Source organism: Euleptes europaea, chromosome 17, assembly GCF_029931775.1.
Source record: "Euleptes europaea isolate rEulEur1 chromosome 17, rEulEur1.hap1, whole genome shotgun sequence".
Taxonomy (NCBI): Eukaryota; Metazoa; Chordata; class Lepidosauria; order Squamata; family Sphaerodactylidae; genus Euleptes; species Euleptes europaea.
This window is the reverse complement of record NC_079328.1, coordinates 22,363,903-22,382,117: the sequence shown is the minus strand read 5'-3', so window position 1 is coordinate 22,382,117 and position 18,215 is coordinate 22,363,903. Positions and strand designations below refer to the sequence as shown.

General features: G+C 46.7%; 1 protein-coding gene across 1 annotated transcript in view; it reads right to left on the bottom strand.

The window, feature by feature from the left end:
- Positions 1-18,215, bottom strand: part of VAC14 (VAC14 component of PIKFYVE complex) — a 144,306-nt gene that overhangs the window by 15,742 nt on the left and 110,349 nt on the right. Inside the window, exons 15-16 of the mRNA XM_056862668.1 lie at positions 3,696-3,870; positions 2,340-2,458 (exon numbers count right to left, since the gene is read on the bottom strand). Of these exons, the coding sequence (XP_056718646.1) occupies positions 2,340-2,458; positions 3,696-3,870 (294 nt within the window). The remainder of the gene's footprint in view (positions 1-2,339; positions 2,459-3,695; positions 3,871-18,215) is intronic.

Here is an 18,215-nt window from a genome sequence, read left to right as displayed (position 1 = left end):
CAATCTCACTTGCTCAGTCTGAAATACCTTGCAGAGGTACTTTGAGAATAAATTAGGGTACCACTGCATGCACAAGTATGCAATGACTGCCTGATTGAGAGCCAGCGTGGTGTAGTGGTTAAGAGTGGTGGTTTGGAGCAGTGGACTTTAATCTGGAGAACTGGGTTTGATTCCCTATTCCTCCACATGAGCAGCAGAGGCTAATCTGGTGAACCGGGTTGGTTTCCCCACTATACCCATGAAGCCAGCTGGGTGACCTTGGGCTAGTTACAGCTCTCTTAGAGCTCTCTCAGCCCCATCTACCTCACACAGTGTCTGTTGTGGGAGGGGAAGGTGATTGTAAGCCAGTTTGACTCTTCCTCAAGTGGTAAAGAAAGTTGGCATATAAAAACCAACTCTTCTTCTTCTAATGCCCCTTTGTAAAGATGACCGGACCCGGGGGTGGGGGTGTTGAAGATGGGGGGGGGTGTCCAATTCTCAAGCTCTCTTTCCCAAGGCTGCAAGGTTTGGCAGGAATGACCTATATATTTATTTATTTCCTTCATTTATACCCTGCCTCTCTCTCCAACAGGGGAACCAAAGTAGCTCACATAATTCTCCTCCTCTCCATTTTATCCTTACAACAACCCTGTGAAGTAGTTTAGGCTGAGAGAATGTGACTTGCCCCAAGCAAGCTTCCATGGGAGAATGGGACTTTAAGCCTCGGTCTCCCAGATCCTAGTCTGACACTCTAACGGTTCTAACCACTACACCATGCTGGCTTCTGGCTCATTATTCTGCCTGACAATCAGTAGCACTGGAGGCTTCTGAAGGGGTGGAAGGGGGACATGAGAGCCATGCTATATGTTCAAGCTGTTTCGGTAGAGTTCCTGCCACCACTAGAAAAATAAGAGGGTGAAAAATGCCCTGCTGGATCAGACCAATGGCCCATCTAGTCCAGCATCCTGTTTTAAAAAGGTTGACAGAAGAAGAGTTGGTTTTTATATGCCGACTTTCTCTACTACTTAAGGAAGAATCAAACTGACTTACAATCTCCTTCCCTTCCCCTCCCCACAACAGACACCCTGGGAGGTAGGTGGGGCTGAGAGAGCTGTAAGGGAGCTGTGACTGGGCCAAGGTCACCTAGCTGGCTTTGTGTGGAGGAGTGGGGGAATCAAACCCATTTCTCCAGATTGAAGTCCACCGCTCCAAACCACTGCTCTTAACCACTACACCACAGAGACCAGGGCCTTCTTGTACTGTTGCCTCTTAGAACTGGTATTCAAAGGCCAATGCTTTCAGTTCTCCTGCTTTTTACTACTAAGAACTTAAAAATGTGCCCTAGCATCCTCTTGAACACTCTCGCCAACCTGCAGTCCCTGAAGGGTCTACAAGTAGGGCACGGAAGCCAAAAACTCTCCCCCTGAACTGGTGTTCAAAGGTTTACTGCCTTTGAACTCGGCGGCCACCATTTTGTGATTGTGACTAGTAGCCACTGATGAACTGATCCTCCGTGAACGTCTTACCCCCTTTCATGCTGCCCGTAAATGCAGTAACTAGTCATCTTGGTTGCAGAGTGTGCTTAGGAAATGGGTGGGTGTAGGGGGCCAGAAATTTTGTTAGTCTTTAAGGTGCTACTGGACTCTTGCTCTTTTCTAGAATCATAGAATTGGAAGGGACCCCCAGGGTCATCTAGTCCAACCCCCTGCACAATGCAGGAAATTCACAACTACCTCTCCCCACACCCCAGTGACCCCTACTCCATGCCCAGAAGATGGCCAAGATGCCCTCCCTCTCATCATCTGCCTAAGGTCATAGCATCAGCATAGCTGACAGATGGCCATCTAGCCCCTGCTTAAAAACCTCCAGAGAAGAAGAGCTTACCACCTCCCAAGGAAGCCTGTTCCACTGAGGAACCGCTCTCACTGGTAGAAAATTCTTCCTAATGTCTAGACAGAAACTCTTTTGGTTTAATTTCAACCCATTGGTTCTGGTTGCTACTGGACTCTTGCTCTTTTCTATTGGCAATTCACCCCCTTCCTGCCTCATACTGACACTCTTGAGCTGATCGATCTGGAAGCCCGTTTCTAGAAGCCATTCTCAAGACAGAGGAGCGTATCCAGCCTCTGCCACTATTTATGGCTCTCGGGAAAACAAAGATAGCCGCAGTGCAGAGGACCTTGTGAAGGATCACTTTTAATCAGCTGTTTCGGTTCACAACTATTTGTTATGGTCCAAGAGGAGGCAGCCAGAAGGCCCGTTCTGTGTTTAGACTACACAAGCACAGACCAAGAGCCAACCCAACCCCACCCTCCCTCCCGCGGCCTGCCAAGAACAGCACCGAATCACAAAAAGGATACAACTTCTGGATGAGGTCGTAGGCGTGCTTGTAGTTCTGAGTGAGAAAGCAGAGGGATACGGTAGTCACAGGGTTGTGGCACCAGGAACGGTAGAGACAGCAGAATAAATTGCGGCTCTCCTGGGAAAACAAAGCAGTAAGGTGGAGGCGTTTACACACTGCCAAAGAGGTCAACCCCTGCTTCCAGCTGTTAAACATGCTCCAAAATGAACAACTATCCCTGCTGCTGCAATTCGATACCTTCCTAAGGAAGACTAAAGGGATGCCGTTCTTACCACGGATGCAAATAACTGCATATGCAAGAAGCTGTGCATTTTGTGCATTTGCCAGATGGCCACACAAGCATGGAATCTGGCTTAAAAAATGTTTCTTATGCTCATGATAGTAGAAAATAGTTTGAATCATAGCTTGTTAGTATGTCCAGTGGTATTTCCAAAGGAAGCAAAACCAGAAGCCTTCCTACTGAAGCTGAATGTACCAAAAAGGAGCGGGGGGAGGAATAAGCCTTGAGACCCTTTGCACACGGCCCATGGCACTATCCCCACATTCTTGTTTGTACTAAGTGAGGCTAGGGTGGTCTGGAGATACTTTTAAAAGCGCAGCTGTGCTAGAAATGCAACAAATGTATGAGTAGCTTAGAAGTTTGCCATTCACAGGAGAAGAATCCAGTTTGCTTCCCTATGAACCTAGGTTTCTTTCCCCCAAGCAGCACTTTGGATCCTGTCTACCTTCTTGACGCTAACATGGGATCCGCTTTCTAGAACGGTGGCTTCTGATAGGAAGAGATAAAACAGTTTGCAACTGCAGAACCAATCAGTGTTGTTAAGGACCCCATTTTTCTTAAAGCTGTAAAGGAACAAAAGTCCCAAGTTTATCAGCCGACATCACTTTCAGTCTCAAAGGCCTAATTCGAGACAATGCCATTAAACCAATGAAGCGTCTCTCTGAATTAAAGGCCCACATAGACTCAAGGTCAGGACAGAAGAAATCTGGTATCTGGAACTGCATACATCCCCGTCTCTATTTTGTGACGGATTCTGTGCCTTTTGGCCTTCAGCGTAAGGTAAATCAAAGCACAGACCAAACATTTGGAAGCTATTTATAAACAGAACCCTCATTTCAAGAGCACCAAAGCAGATAAGGCAACAAAAGGCATTGTGTGGTCAGAGAGACACAATGACTTCTCAGCAATGATACCAAAATGGTGCTAGAGGCTGAAGAGCCCCTCAAAAACCACCCAATCATTTGTGTGTGTCTTGGGGGTGGGGTTGTAGCATTATGATCTCCACCATAAAACACCCATTTAAGGGCTGGGTGGGGGAGAGAAGACAAGGACAAGAAAGTGTCCCCCAAGTACCGGAGTCTTCAGATCTTTGAGTTGGTTCCTTAGCTGGAAGAGCTCCGAAGACGTCAGCAGGATTGTGTTGAGGGTATGGACCATCGTGGAGGCAAACTTGAGGTCCTCTTCCCGCAGCAGGATGTCTGCCATTGAGTGGAAGATGTTCTCTGCATTCAGCAGAAGACAGAGTTGCCTGCATGGTACCCCCCCCCCCCAAAAAAAAGAGATTAGAAGCCAGCAGAAACAGGAGTTTGTTTTGTTTTTAAATCACCTGTGAATGTACGAGAGAAAAAAAGTCCAAGCACCAAAGCTCTCCTCAGAAACATCTTGGTCAAGGTAACAAGAAATAGTCCAGGATGAAAAGAATCCATTATTTTTGGGCTGCTTCTAATCTTCATACACTTGCCGTCAAGCAAGCTTGCACCAATGCAATCTCTTCCTGCTGTTACACTTGGGAGGTTATAAGTGAACTCTCTCACAATCAGGGAAGTCTTGATAGGTCATAAAGCATCTCTAGGCCTGTGCAGACTGTATGTTCATGCAACCTGGGAGCCCACCAACTGCATATCAGGAGTGTGTGGTCCCTCCCCTCAATGCACCCAATACATGCAGTCACCATATTGTGTGAATTGGGCAAGGCACAGATTTTCCATGCACATACTGCCTCCCAGTTCACATGAACATATCTGCAGAGGCTCTCTGTTACTGTTTTACTCTAGCTAAATAAATGTGCCAATATCAGTCCAAGACAGTTGTGCCCTTCTTTGGCCAGACACTAAAACATTCTCGATGCCTGGTGTCTACTTTCACACATTTTTCTGAGCTTTCCATCTGCCCAGGAGATTCACTAGCTCTTGTTGCACTCACTACAGAAGCTCAGAAGTTTAAATGTTTAGACATTTTATATGCTGCCTCTCAAGAGACTTACTTGAGGTGTCTCAAAATAAAAAACACACAGTAAAATAAGAAGAGTTGGGTTTTATATGCCGACTTTCTCTACCACTTAAGGGAGAATCTAACCAGCTTACAATCACCTTCCCCTCCCCTCCCCACAAAAGACACCCTGTGAGGTAGGTGGGGCTGAGAGAGTGTGACTAGCCCAAAATCACCCAGCTGGCTTCATGTGTAGGAGTGGAGAAACAAATCCAGTTCGCCAGATTAGCCTCCGCCGCTCACGTGGAGGAGTGGGGAATCAAACCTGGTTCTCCAAATCAGACTTCACCACTCCAAACCCCCGCTCTTAACCACTAACCACGCTGGCTCTCCTCATAAAAAACACACATAAGAATTATCAGTATTGAATCATGCAATTAAAATAGCACAGAACAACATTCAGCAGCCTAAAATGATATTCTTAAAACAATCTTCAGGCTGGAAAGAAAGACACTAAAAAAGAGGAAAGTTCAAGGTAAGGAAAAGTTCTGCCCATGAGGAAGGCAAGCAGCACAAAGTATCACTAGAGTGAGAGCTTGAATGTTGTATTGTTTATCTTTTTTATGTGCCTCCAGCACACAGAGGTACCGATGTCTGAATCGTACATCCCAAAATCTCTCGGTGGTGTTTCCCCATAATTCACTGTATGCCTTCCTACTACACTATACTGAAAGCAGCAACTCCCACAAGAAGTTGAAGCACCTTGGGAATGGGTTGGGAAAGAAGAAGAGTTGGTTTTTATATGCCGACTTTCTCTACCACTTAAGGAAGAATCAATCCGGCTAACAATCACTTTCCCTTCCCCTCCCCACAACAGACACCCTGTGAGGTAGGTGGGGCTAAGAGAACTGTGACTAGCCCAAGGTCACCCAGCTGGCTTCATGTGTAGGAGTGGGGAAACCAACCCTGCTCACCAGATTAGAGTCTGCTGCTCACGTGGAGGAGTAGGGAATCCAACCCAGTTTTCCAGATCAGAGTCCACCGCTCCAAACCACCATTCTTAACTACTACACCACGCTGGCTCTTACAACCAGAGCACTCTGCTTCAGGGGTACGGGTGCCTGCCCTGATTTGGTTCTTCCTATTTAAGGCTAAACTATGCATGCAAACTCACCCTGCCCTTGAGAGGCTGGAATGGGGAGTCCCTCAGAGACACTCCTCAGAACTCAAAGGCGGAAAGCCAAGGGTTAAGTGTGCTTTTCCTCCTCCATTTCCAATCTCTGCCTATTGAAGTGACTTCTCATGTTTTAAAGAGAAGGGGCTGGAAAGCCAGAGCTATGCATTTAGGCCAGAAGAAGGCTGCATTCTGCCCATCCCGCTAGTGGCCACTGGCACACCAGCCTGCGGGCATCTGCCCACCCAGCAGAAGAACCTTACAGCAGAAGGGGCATTCAAGTGAAAGCTGATCATGTTGATACAGCTGTTAACAGATGCACCTAAAAGATTGGTTTTCTACCGTCATTCCCAGTTGCTTCCATTGTCCTTCATTACGAAGGCATTGCTGCTTCCCAAGTGGAATCTCGCCACAGGCTGTCAATGATATTTCCTAATAGCTACTAGAAACACAAGGCAGTGCGGGGAAATAGATGGCAACGTGTGCTTCCCCTTCCCTTAAGGGGAGTCTAGAGGAAGTTTCTCCCATTGCAATGTGTCTTCCCTCCTGCAGGAAACTTGGGAGCAGTATCCTTTTTCTTTTCCTGGATATAAGTCGATTACACGCCCAGCTATTGTAGGGACCGTGGGGGGGGGGGAGACATCCTCAGGCTGGGCTGGCATGTTTGGTGGCCACCTCTCTTGATGCTAAGGTTTTAGAAATTGATTGCCAGTCACCCTTGGCTTTACCAGTTTTCCTAATTATCAATGGTCTGCCCTTTGTATTTATTTCTATTTCTATCCCTCCTGCCATAAGCTCTCTTTTCTAATTGGTCAGATTTATACTGTCTACTTGAAGGACTTTTAACGATATTCCCTAGAGCTAAGTTTTTCCTAGGGGGGGGATTTTATTGCCAGGGTAGGCCCTTCAGATGAGACTCTCCTTGGTAAAATTCCAGATTTATCTGTTGACTTTGTTTTACAGGGGTGCTTCAAAAGAAGAACCAGAGATCAAAAGATTAACCAAGCAGGCATTCTGTTATTCAAGTTGATTATTCAGTTTGGCCTAATAATGCTAAATGGATGGATGGGCTGTGATTACCTTGGAGAGTTTACCTTTATTTCTCCAAGGGGGTGTAGTATTGTACATTATTGTTTAGTTAACCTTGCAATGCATCTTCTGTTCTTTTCTGCATTTGAAACTCTCCCTATCTTTTCTGGAAAATGTGCACGGAACCTAAACATCACTGGATTTCCATCCCAAACGTGTGGTTCATGAGCTTTTCACCAACACTAAGCTCCCAACTACATGCTCGGGTTTTTAACGAGTTGCATCCAGGTTCCCCGTAACCACCGTTTGGGCTCTCCTTTATTTTTTAAAAGCTATTCCTTGCAGCTGCTGCATCACTGCAGGGAACCCGGACCCAACTGTGTCGCTTGGTCCAAAGCCAGGCAAGTTTGCAAGGCTTCAGTCTAGGAGCTACGGGGCAGCTGAACAATCACAAGCTGGATTCAACCTGTCCTCTTCAGCCAAGGCATAGTAAGAGGAGTATCAGCAAGAAAGGCAGATTGTAAATGAAGTAAGGTGATAAATGCACACACTGGAAGTATTCCTGCTGTCATTCCAGATCACAAGAAACCTGAAAGGGGAAGGGAGCACTGGTATCAATAACTTTTGTTACTGCTCTGTTAGCTAAGAGTATGGAATTTAGGAAATGATTCATACTTCACAGTCAAAATGTCAGATAGGAAACGAAGTACAGTAAGATCTCCTTTAAGGAAAAAGAAGGTCCTCTTGGGTCTCAATCCAAAGCACAACAAGCTTGCCACTGTAGGAAGAGGCCGTGGCTCAGTGGTAGAGCATCTGCTTGGCATGCCGAAGGTCCCAGGTTCAACCCCTGGCATCCCCAGATAGACAAGTGGGTGATGTGAAAGACCTCTGCCCGAGACCCTGGAGAGCTGCTGCTGCTCTGAGTAGACAGTACTGACTTTGATGGACCAAGGATCTGATTCAATATAAGGTAGCTTCATGTGTTCATGAAGGCACAGTGAGAGACCAGAAGACTTGCTCCGACTTCACCTGACGAATTGCCTTCCGCTTGGCATTGCAGGGTTGGATAGCAGAAGTTCTGCAGAGCTATGGGGGCTACCCAGCACATTTTATGAAAGGCGGATATATGAATGCAACACATGCTCATCAGGAAGCATATGTGGAAGTCGAGGAGCTCAATTCGACTAAGACCTCTCCCTTCGTATCCATTAATATCCACCCCAAAGGGGAAATTACATAACAGTGTAAGCCCACAGAAAAATAGCAGCAGCATTCGCAAAGCAGCAATAAAAGCTAAATCAGTTTTATTTAATTCATTCTTACATATTTATTCAATAATATATCAATGATTATAATATTAAAGTATACATAATAGCTATAAAGGGAGCAAGCCTACCCAAACCATGAAAACCCTGGTGAACTCTCACATTCTGTTGCAAGTTCCATTCTCTAAACCAATTTAAAAACAACAACCCAGTCCCCGTCTGCAACCCAACACTTGACCACTGATGGTTCAGATGGCACCAGGCAAGCACTCCTCAGGAAGTGCCACAGTAGCACACCCAAGGGGAAAAGACCCCTGCCAACACGCCTCTCGGATTTGGTGACTGTTACGATTTATGGCCTTCACCTCACAAAAATGTCAGCCCGCAGGGCTGTTTTGAGTCCCTTTCCTAACTCACAAAAGGTACTCTGAGGCTTTTCCCCCATTGTAAATGTTTGTCAAAAACCACCCCCCATATTTACAGATGCTGCTGCTGATTATCTAGCAGCATGTGCCCTAAGGGGAAGGAGAGCGAGAGGCGGGGGCAGAAGGCCTTCTACACTCTCAGTTGACCAGAACAGAGATATTGAGTCGGATCCCACAGATTAGCAAATAGCAGTGCTTTCCTCTGGTGCGATGCCTCCCTCTTCTCTTAGTGGGAGGGGAAGGGGTCTTGCGCCAGAGAGAGGAGCTGCCATTACTGGAACAGATCCATGGGATACGACTCACTGTCCTCTATCTGCAGTAGGAAGGGAAAATGTTTCAGGAATCTGCCTTGTTACGACTATTGCCTTGCATTCTTTTTTTAATGGAATTTGTAAGATGGCGGTTTACTTTTCAGATTTACACCCTGCCCTTCTGGGGCCTCAGAGAGATGTACAATGAAGCCCCAAGAAAATTAAGGTTGAAATGCACAGATATCCCAGTTCCATCCAATAAAATATCAAAAGCACATGAACACACAAAACTACTTTATACTGAATCAGACCATCGGTCAATCAAGGTCAGTATTGTCTACTTAGGCTGGCAGTGGATCTCCATGGTCTCAGCTAGAGTGTTTTTCACATAATTTCTGCCTGGTCCCTTTCCCTGGAGATGCTGGGGATTGAACTTGGGACCTTTTGCCTGCAAAGCAGATGCTCTACCACTGAGCTACAGCCCCTCCCCAGCAGCACAAACAAAGCCAGAAAACCGATTGTTGCCCCCACAGCCCTCAGAAGCAGGCAAACTTCTGCCATCTTCCCAAGAGCCATGGCAAAGCTGGCTGAGGATGCAGTTCCAGGTACCATGTTCTGCAGAGGGGCCAGCATCTCCAAAAAGGGCTTATTTGCCAGCCTCATTTCAGAAGTGTCTTGTGCTCAGAGCAGGTAGCAGGGCACTACTGGGAGAAGGTCATGCCTAGGGAAATCATGGAGCCCAACACTTTAAAAGTTTAAAACAATTTAAATTGGGCCCAGAAACTAGCAAAAGCTTTTGTCAAAATGGATGCAAAATGCACCCTCTAATTGGCCCCAGTTAACACACAAGCCACCATTTCTTGGCCAGGGGCTATTTCCAGATAAATTTGCATTTATTCAGTTAAATTCTACTTTTTCTCCTAATGGGTACCCAAAGCAGCTTGGGACATTGTTCTCCCCTCCTCCATGTTAGCTTCACCACCAGCCTTGAGAGGTAGGTTAAGGTAGAGAGTGTGGCTGGCCAAGGTCACCAGGCCAGCTTCCATGGTAGAGTGGGAATTTGAACCTGGGTCTCCCAGGACCCTAGTCCAACACTCTATCCACCACAACATGTTGGTTCTTAAAGGCAGCCAATGTACGTACAGTGCATTAGAGCACATGAACAGGAAGTTTACTCAGAGAATACATGAAAACAATCAGGCCACTGCCCCTCCCAAGACAGTGTAGTTGGTGAACAAAATTAAGTTGGTGGAAACTATACCTGGCCATTGATACTGTCCAAATACTTGGGTAAAAGGTAAGGGTCCCCTGTGCAACCACCGAGTCATTCTTGACCCATGGGGTGACGTCACATCCCGACGTTTACTAGGCAGACTTTGTTTACGGGGTGGTTTGCCAGTGCCTTCCCCAGTCATCTTCCCTTCACCCCCAGCAAGCTGGGTACTCATTTTACCGACCTCGGAAGGATGGAAGGCTGAGTCAACCTTGAGCCGGCTACCTGAAACCAACTTCCGTCGGGATTGAATTCAGGTCGTGAGCAGAGCTTGGCCTGCAGTACTGCAGCTTACCCCTCTGCGCCACGGGGCTCCTCAGATACTTGGGGGCAGATCTAAATCTAAGAACACCCCCAAAATGTGCACTTCAGCCTCTAGGAGGAATGTGATCCCATACAAAACTAGCAACCTGTCCCCAAATTGACTGGGTCAAACTTACATCAAGATCTTCAGCTTTTGAGGACTGTCAATTCACCCTGATCCAACCCACAGCTATCTCCCATACACTGTCCAGGGAATCTGTGGCTCCCCTGGATTCAGCGAACAGGAAAAATAAAGCTGCTATCATCGGCATAATGGTGTCACTTTAAATTCTGGATTGATTAATCTGCAGTACTTGTTGGGGCCCTTGATTCTGCACATGCAAACAGTAGAGAAGAATCACATCACCACAGCACCACAAGTTGGTGACCAATTAAAAAAAAAAACACTCTTCTGTAGAGTCAGATGGAGGAAGAAAAGCATTTCACTAGCTTAGCTTATTGACTTGAGTCTTCTGTTTGGATAGTTCCACTGAACTGTAACCCCTGCAAGCACCTTGGGCCTAACATCTGTTTGCTAAGGCAGCACATGGAAAACCCTGCACATTGGGGGAACAATGGACACACTTCCACTACGACTGAGAGGTTTAAAGGCTAATTTTTATTATGGGATAACTCGTTCCCATAAAATGATCTCAAGAACATGCCCCAAACAGGATCTCTGCCAAACCCTTCCTCTTAGCAGCTTGAAGCTGCTCATATGGAAAGAATCCAAAGTGTGTGGCTACTAAGTCTTCTCCTGCCCTGGCCTTGGTCAGAAATGGCCACATACACGAGAGAGAGAAAGAGAGAGAGAAAGTCATGCTCTGAAATGAGCTTGGAAAAGCAAAGCACTATTTGGTTGGCTCCATTAGCAGGCCTCTGGTGCAAGATCCCCAATTGGGAGCCTCTTGCATTTTAAACGTGCCTCTGCAATTTTAATGATCTCTGAGAAGGAGAAGAAAAAAAACCTGAATGAACATCAGTGCACTTTGGGAAAATGGTTTCTTCATAGCTTCTGCTCGGGACTGAATGAATGGCTATTCTTGGGACTTCAGGAGAGGCCTTTTAATGAATTATTATTCTGTGTTGGAAATAGATCAAAATCCGAGCTTAGAGCCTTCAGAAGAGCTGAAAGAGAAAATTGATCAAGTTCTGGCCGGGGTAACTTGAGGGCAACAAGCGCTGTTGGGTTGCCGTTTCCCATGTCCTTTGAATGCACAGAGCTGCAAAGCCAAGCTTGTCAAAGGCAGTGGGGGGTTTTGTGTCAGGCGTCCTCAAACAAACCCTGCAGTGCCGCAGTGGGCTTGGCAGAGAGAAGGAGAGCGAGCGAGCACACACACACACACCCAGGGAAATCTGGTTTCCTGTTTGTAGCACTAAAAACCTTAGGAATTCTTCGGGTTGTTAAGCACAGCATTCCTTCCACAACCCATCCAATCTCTGAGATAACATCTTTAGTGGGGGGGCGCAGGGGGTTTGAGTCAGCAAGGCTGACAGTGGAAGACAGCAGGGAGCAGTCAGGGTTCTGGGCAAACGTGGCAATCAGTTGGCACCTGGGGTGTCTGAAAGGGGAGAAGGAGCAGATAGCTGGAAGTTGGAGACTCGGGACAGTACGGGTGAGCTTGGGCTAGTTTTCCTTGAAGGACCTCTTGAAAATATGGGAGGGGCCTCAGCCCACTCTCTACTACCAGCACATGAAGGAGGAGGAGGAGGAGTTGGTTTGTATATGCCAACTTTCTCTACCATTTAAGGCACAATCACCTTCCCTTCCCTTCCCCACAACAGACACCCTGTGAGCTAGATGGGGCTGAGAGAGCTCTTAATAGAACTGTGACTAGCCCAAGGTCACCTGGCTGGCTTCATATGTAGGAGTGGGGAAACCAACCTCGTTCACCAGATTAGCATCCGCTGCTTGTGTGGAGGAGTGGGGAATTGAACCTGGTTCTCCAGATCAGAGTCCACCGCTCCAAACCACCGCTCTAAACCACTACACCACGCAGGCTCTCAAAGCACTCTGGCATTCTCGTTCCAGCTATCTACCCAACTGTATCACCACTGGGCCCATTTTACAGACTGAAGGCTTCCCATGCAAGCCAACTGGCCGCCTTTATTTAAATATTTTTACCCTGCTTTCCCTCTGAAAGGGGCTGGAATCCAGCTGCAAGCCCACCCCGGTCTCTGTAATTTGAGGGCAGCAAAGGATTCTGGAAACCATACCACGGCTTTTGTTAATTCAGAGCAGCGATTGTCCCTGGGGGACATAAGAGGAAAGCAATGAGAAAGAGGTAAGCCTCCGTGAGAGCGAGGGGGAAAGAGAGAGTACATACGTGTGGTTAAACAGGATCAGGCCCTGTTAGTGACTTATAGAGCAAAAAAGATCAAAACAAAGCATTCTGTAAAAATATATATATCAAAAGCTTGCCTTTGATTATTGTAAGAGACCTAGCCTTTCATGTTTGTCTTACCCCACGCTTGGTTAGTGCAATTATGAATTATCCTAGGGTGACGAGTACCAGACCCAAAGATCCCAAGAAACTAATCTAATTGCAGCAGTTTAGAGAAGAGGCAACACAAGCTCTCGAGAGCTGCTTGACACATGTTGCCTTTCTCTACACAGCTATCCCATCAAGCATCCCTAGCTCTGCTCTTCCTCTCCCTTCGATGTAGGGCTAATCTCCCTTTGAGCCCATTGCTGTGGACTCCACTATCTCCATATGGAACTGACTTCCTAAGATACCTACTAAACCTCTTTCAGGTCCAGCACAAGCTGTAGTTCTTGGTACAATGTAAAAAAACCCGATTCGACCAAGAGTGAACACATGAACACATGAAGCTGCCTTATACTGAACCAGACCTTTGGTCCATCAAAGTCAGTATTGTCTACTCAGACCGGCAGTGGCTCTCCAGGGTCTCAAGCTGAGATCTTTCACATCACCTGCTTGCTAGAGTGAGCTGAGGTCTTTCACATCACCTGCTTGCTAGAGTGATGCTAGGATCTATTGCTAAGGCAATCAGGTGATGAGAGACAGCCGCCAATGTGCCAGAAGGCCTTTGTCCTGAACGCCAGCAGACCTGAGGGCCAGAAGAGGGTAGAACAGTCAAATAGCAGTCTGAGGGTCAATATCAAAAGCGAAGCCCAAATCCCAAGTCAGTCCGTTCCAAGGTCAAGGCCATGAGAGTCTCAGAGATGATCAGAGGACCAGGAGAACACAGGGTAGTAATAACAAGTTGTTCCCATGTCAGCCTGGATGCCAGTGTCCATTTAAATAAGCCTAAGAGGAACCAGCTGGTTCCTCTGACTCAGCACACTCTGCTGGAGGGAGCTCATTATTCTCATTGCTGTCAGCCGGCAGTGCTCTTTGTAGTACTTGTAATCTCCCTATCCCCCCCCCTTGTTCTATGTTAATCGCATTATTGGGGAGGGGCAATCTACTACTTATTCCGGGCACTATGGGCCAAATTAAGCGCCATCTGGAGTTTTAAAGGATTTTTAATTGGGTTTTATTGTTTGATTTTAGAATTATTACTTTTATTGTTAATACTGATATGTTTGATGTTCCCCGCCCTGAGCCTGGTTTTGGCTGGGGAGGGTGGGTTATAAATTGAACAAACAAACAAACAAATAAATAAATCTGGCACTCCTATGGTTAGTAGGAGTGCTCTGGACCTTTGGTGCCGCTGTTCCAGTGGCTGTGGAGGGCTGCTGCTGGACACAAGTGAGTCCCCCGGCCTGGGTGGTTGTAGGCATGGGGGACATTCATCTGTCTGTGCCTGCTCAGCTTGCTGCTATTCCTCTCTTCCACTGCCTGCTGCTTCAAGGTCCTCTTCGTTTGAGGAAGTCTCAGCAGGCTGCCCCATGACAGCCTTTGAGGATTGCTGCCCATTGTGTAACTGATGAACCAGTCCCTGAATGCATTTGTCAGATCCAGAGCATATCCTTTAAATACTGTCTCCCAACACACAGATGTGTCTGTTTAATTCTCTCCATTTGTGGTTGAAACTCTAGGAGCTACCCCTGGTGGAAAGGATGACAGATGCCTAGGAACGGTTGGGAGAACTCAAGTCTCCCCACTGTTCACAATCCTGAATGGGTATAAGATAATGACATTTTTAGCAAAGGGACCATGAATTTATCCCGGGTACCTGAGAATATGGCCAAGAAGAGGAACATAGCTCATCTGTGGTGGAGCTCCTATAGGACCTCATATGAAAGGGAGCAATTGCTCCTGCAACTGCAGTGCAAGGAGCCCAGTGAGCAGTTCTGCACCAAGACATGGACTAGCAGACAAATACGTATGTTCAGTAATGTCTTCATTCCTCTGGAAAAGGTGATTCCCCCCCCCCCCACACACACACACACTATGGGCTCTTTCCGTGTCGCTAGCTTGGTTAGAACAGAAATGCCAGCCTCCCTGGAAAGTAACTGCTTCACCCACCTCAAGAACTCAGGCTTAACATACTGGCTTATTAAATCTGGGGAAGAAGGAGAGGTGGCCGTGGACTCAGGAGAAGGCTGTCACCTGGCTCCAATTGTTGGCCTCTACTAGTGCACTGGGCAGGCTGTAGCCTGGGAAGCAGTAGGCACGCTGCCTCATGCTTTCATCATTGCTGCTAGTGGGATGGAGCCTACACCTACCCTATCACTCCACTGAGCAAACTTTGGAGCCCGCCTCCATCTTAAGTGGCTCTTCTGTTGGAGGAAAGTTCCTTAGGCTGGAAGAAGGCTTCAAACTTGGTTCAGGTAGGATGGGCTACAATCTTCCTCCGTGACTGAGGGGCTGCTTGGGTCTCTGTATCTTTGGGCTTTCACACCTTGGATGGGCAGGTGGCGGGAACATTCCCGCAGCACTCCAGAAACATGTCTTCCACCTCATTCCTGTCATGAGCAAGTAGGGACATCTGAGTCAAGAACTTTGACATTTTCAAGCCTAGGAGGGAAGGCAAGCCTCAGTCTGCTCTCTCCCCTTCCAAAAGAGCTCCTGAAAGACTTCTCCATTCTGTTCATGGCGAAGACATGGCCCATGCCAAGAGGGTGGGGGCACCTACCCACTTGTCATGTTGGGCTTAGGCCTGGACTTCAACCAGGTGGTGGTGCTATCCTGAAAGGGGACCTCCTCCAGGAGGAAGTACAGTTATTCAATGTGAACAGTTTACAAAAGAACGTTCGCAGCTACCACCGTCCATCCTGCAACCATAGCAATGCTGACTTCTAGGCCCTGGATCAAGATTCTTCAAAACTGTTCCATGGTTTTGAGAATCCGCAGTCAAGATCAAATGCCACAGCAGCAAGAACTGCTTGGAACGCTTTCGAGGAAAAGCTGAATGAGCTGGCAAGAGAGGGTGGGGAATCAATTAAGGATGAACCTTCCAGTAACTAACAGCCCCCTCACACACCTACACAGCAGCAAGAGAGAAAAAAGTAATAATACCGGTTCCCACCCCCTTGATCAAAATGGAAGAACCGTTTCCCATAAATAGAAATGCTGACATTTCACTGGCATGCGTCTTCCTCCCATCAGGCAGGCGCTTGAAAGTAAACGGCTTGTTAATAGCAGGCCTGCTTCTGATTAGCGAGAGAAGGTGGCTTGGTTTTTCTTTGAGATCTCCCCCCTTCTTGCGGCCCTGGAAACTCTGGAAACAGCTCAGAAGGAAGAAATGTCACACCCCCTCTCCTCCCCGCACCCTGGGTATCCTACAGTCATGGATGCTACAGTGCTTTGTTCTCTTGAACTTTCATCAATACAATCTCTTAATACAATCTGCAGTGTGGTCATATTTGGAATAGAGTGTACAGTCCTCATACGTCTGAGGCGCAGAAAATAGAAGACAAAAAATATCAAGATACTAGGGTGGCAAACCTTTCTGCTGGCTTTTCAGGATTGCCGGTACTCTAGCTGAAGCATCTACCGAAGAAATTTAGGGCAATAGTAAGACACTGTGATCAGGTGGCATTCATTTGGCTGAGTAGTGCCCCAAATACAAAATGGCTGAATTAGTAATGCTTCTGCTGAATCTGTAACTTCACCTGGAACTTGGAAGAGATCCCACCAACTGTCAATTTGCCTTGGGGCTACAAGCATTTAGTGGCAAAACAGTCTACTAAAGCTTTGGCTGATTAATTGCTGGCCATCCATTTTAAAACCAGGGAGGCAGATTTCACTATGTGGGATGGACAGTCCCCTTTTTAAAGGCTATTTTGGGTCTGGTGTGTTATAGTAAGACAGAGAAAGAGAAACATTCAATTGTTTGAACATTCAGTTACTTTAACATTTCTCATTTGGCTGCTTATTAATTTATTTGCTTATATTAAATTAAGTAGGAGCTGATCAGTCAACTGAAATCTTTTCATGGCTCAATAGTCCCATTTTCCCCCTACATAGTATCTTGTATTAAGACAAATCCAAAACGATTGAAAACAGTGTGTAAACAGTAATTGAGTTCACTAAAACTCTGCATTAGGTTGGATGCTAAATGCAAAATGGGGGGGGGGACACTCCCACTGCCATGGGGCCAAGTCCCCCACCTGCTCACTCCATAGGATGCCCTTAAAATACTCAGCTGACCCCACTGAACACAGGGCACAGCCCACCAGCCTCAGACTGAACCCTGGCATGCCAGAAAGGAAAAGCATAAAATTGATGTGTCCCATTTCCTCTTCCCAGTGTGCCAGGACAGTCCAAATTTTTTTAAAACAATGCAGTGATGATACTGTACACACAAGGCCAATGACCCTGGAAGGAAACAGGAAACACACTATATTGAAAGCAGATTCTCCTGGCCATAATATATAATATGTTAGTAAAGCATCCACGAGCCACTGGAAAAGGGCACTTGTGTCTCAGAATGAAACCTGGTCTGAGGATCCCCATGATAAAACTCTGAAGGACGATGCAATCCAAAGTTGTTGTTTTTCAGGGCATTCTTTTGTAAGGAAAAGGGTTTAGCAGTTGGAACAATAACCGCAAGTGATCCCCAACAATTTAAGCACAAGCATCTCGTACAAGGTATGCATACGATGAAGTGAAAAAACACAATAAATTTCAATCATTCTAAAACAGTATTTTGTTCGTAAACAGTTATCATCACACAAGGCTAGGGAAGAGGGGCTTTCCACGCTGCTATTGTTCTTTAGTTATTCTTATTCTTATTTGATTTATAATCTGCTCTCTTCCCAGCCAAGATTGGGCTCAAACGACTGAGTTCCACTCTCCTCCAGCTGTCCTCTAGCAAGAAAGGAGGATTCTAAGAGGCTGATGACAGATTTCACATCAGAACTAAGTTAACTTATTGTGAGATATATTCTCTCTCTCTCAAAACACTTTTATTCACTTCCCATAGAAGCACAGCAAAGAACAGTACTCTTTAAAAATAACCACGTTTCCAAAGTTACAGCCCATTCCTGAAGTGGGGGCAAAGCTCCTTTGGAGCTGCCATGACCCAGCGCCAGCGTAGGTGCCACTTTATCGCAGAATAAGGTTGCACCTACGGCGGTGCAAGGGCAAATACACCGGTGTCCGGGCACTGCTGGCCCTTGCGCTGGCGTGTGTGTGTGGGTATTCCCAGGGCCTTTAGGCAGCTTCCACAGCCCTTTCGCCCTGGTATTGCCCCCTTGAGCGGTGGAGGGGCTGCGCCATCTTTTTGGGTGTTGCAGCCTCGCTGTTTTCAGTGGGGCACCACACCCTTTTTTTCTTTTTCAAAATGCTTTTTTAGGCTCTGCGGCAGCTAGGAATCCTCAGAGGCGGCGGCATGGCATTAGATTTGTAAGAGGCATTAGATTTGTAAGTTAAAAGGGGGGAAATATAATGTGATCGAAGTTCCTCGTAAAAGCGGCATTCCAAAAGGGCATGAGCTAGTGAATCGATAGAGCCAGAAGAGCAAGAACAGGTCCTGTCTGAATACGGTATATTCAAAATTCTGCCCTGCATAACCATAGAGGGGTTAGCAT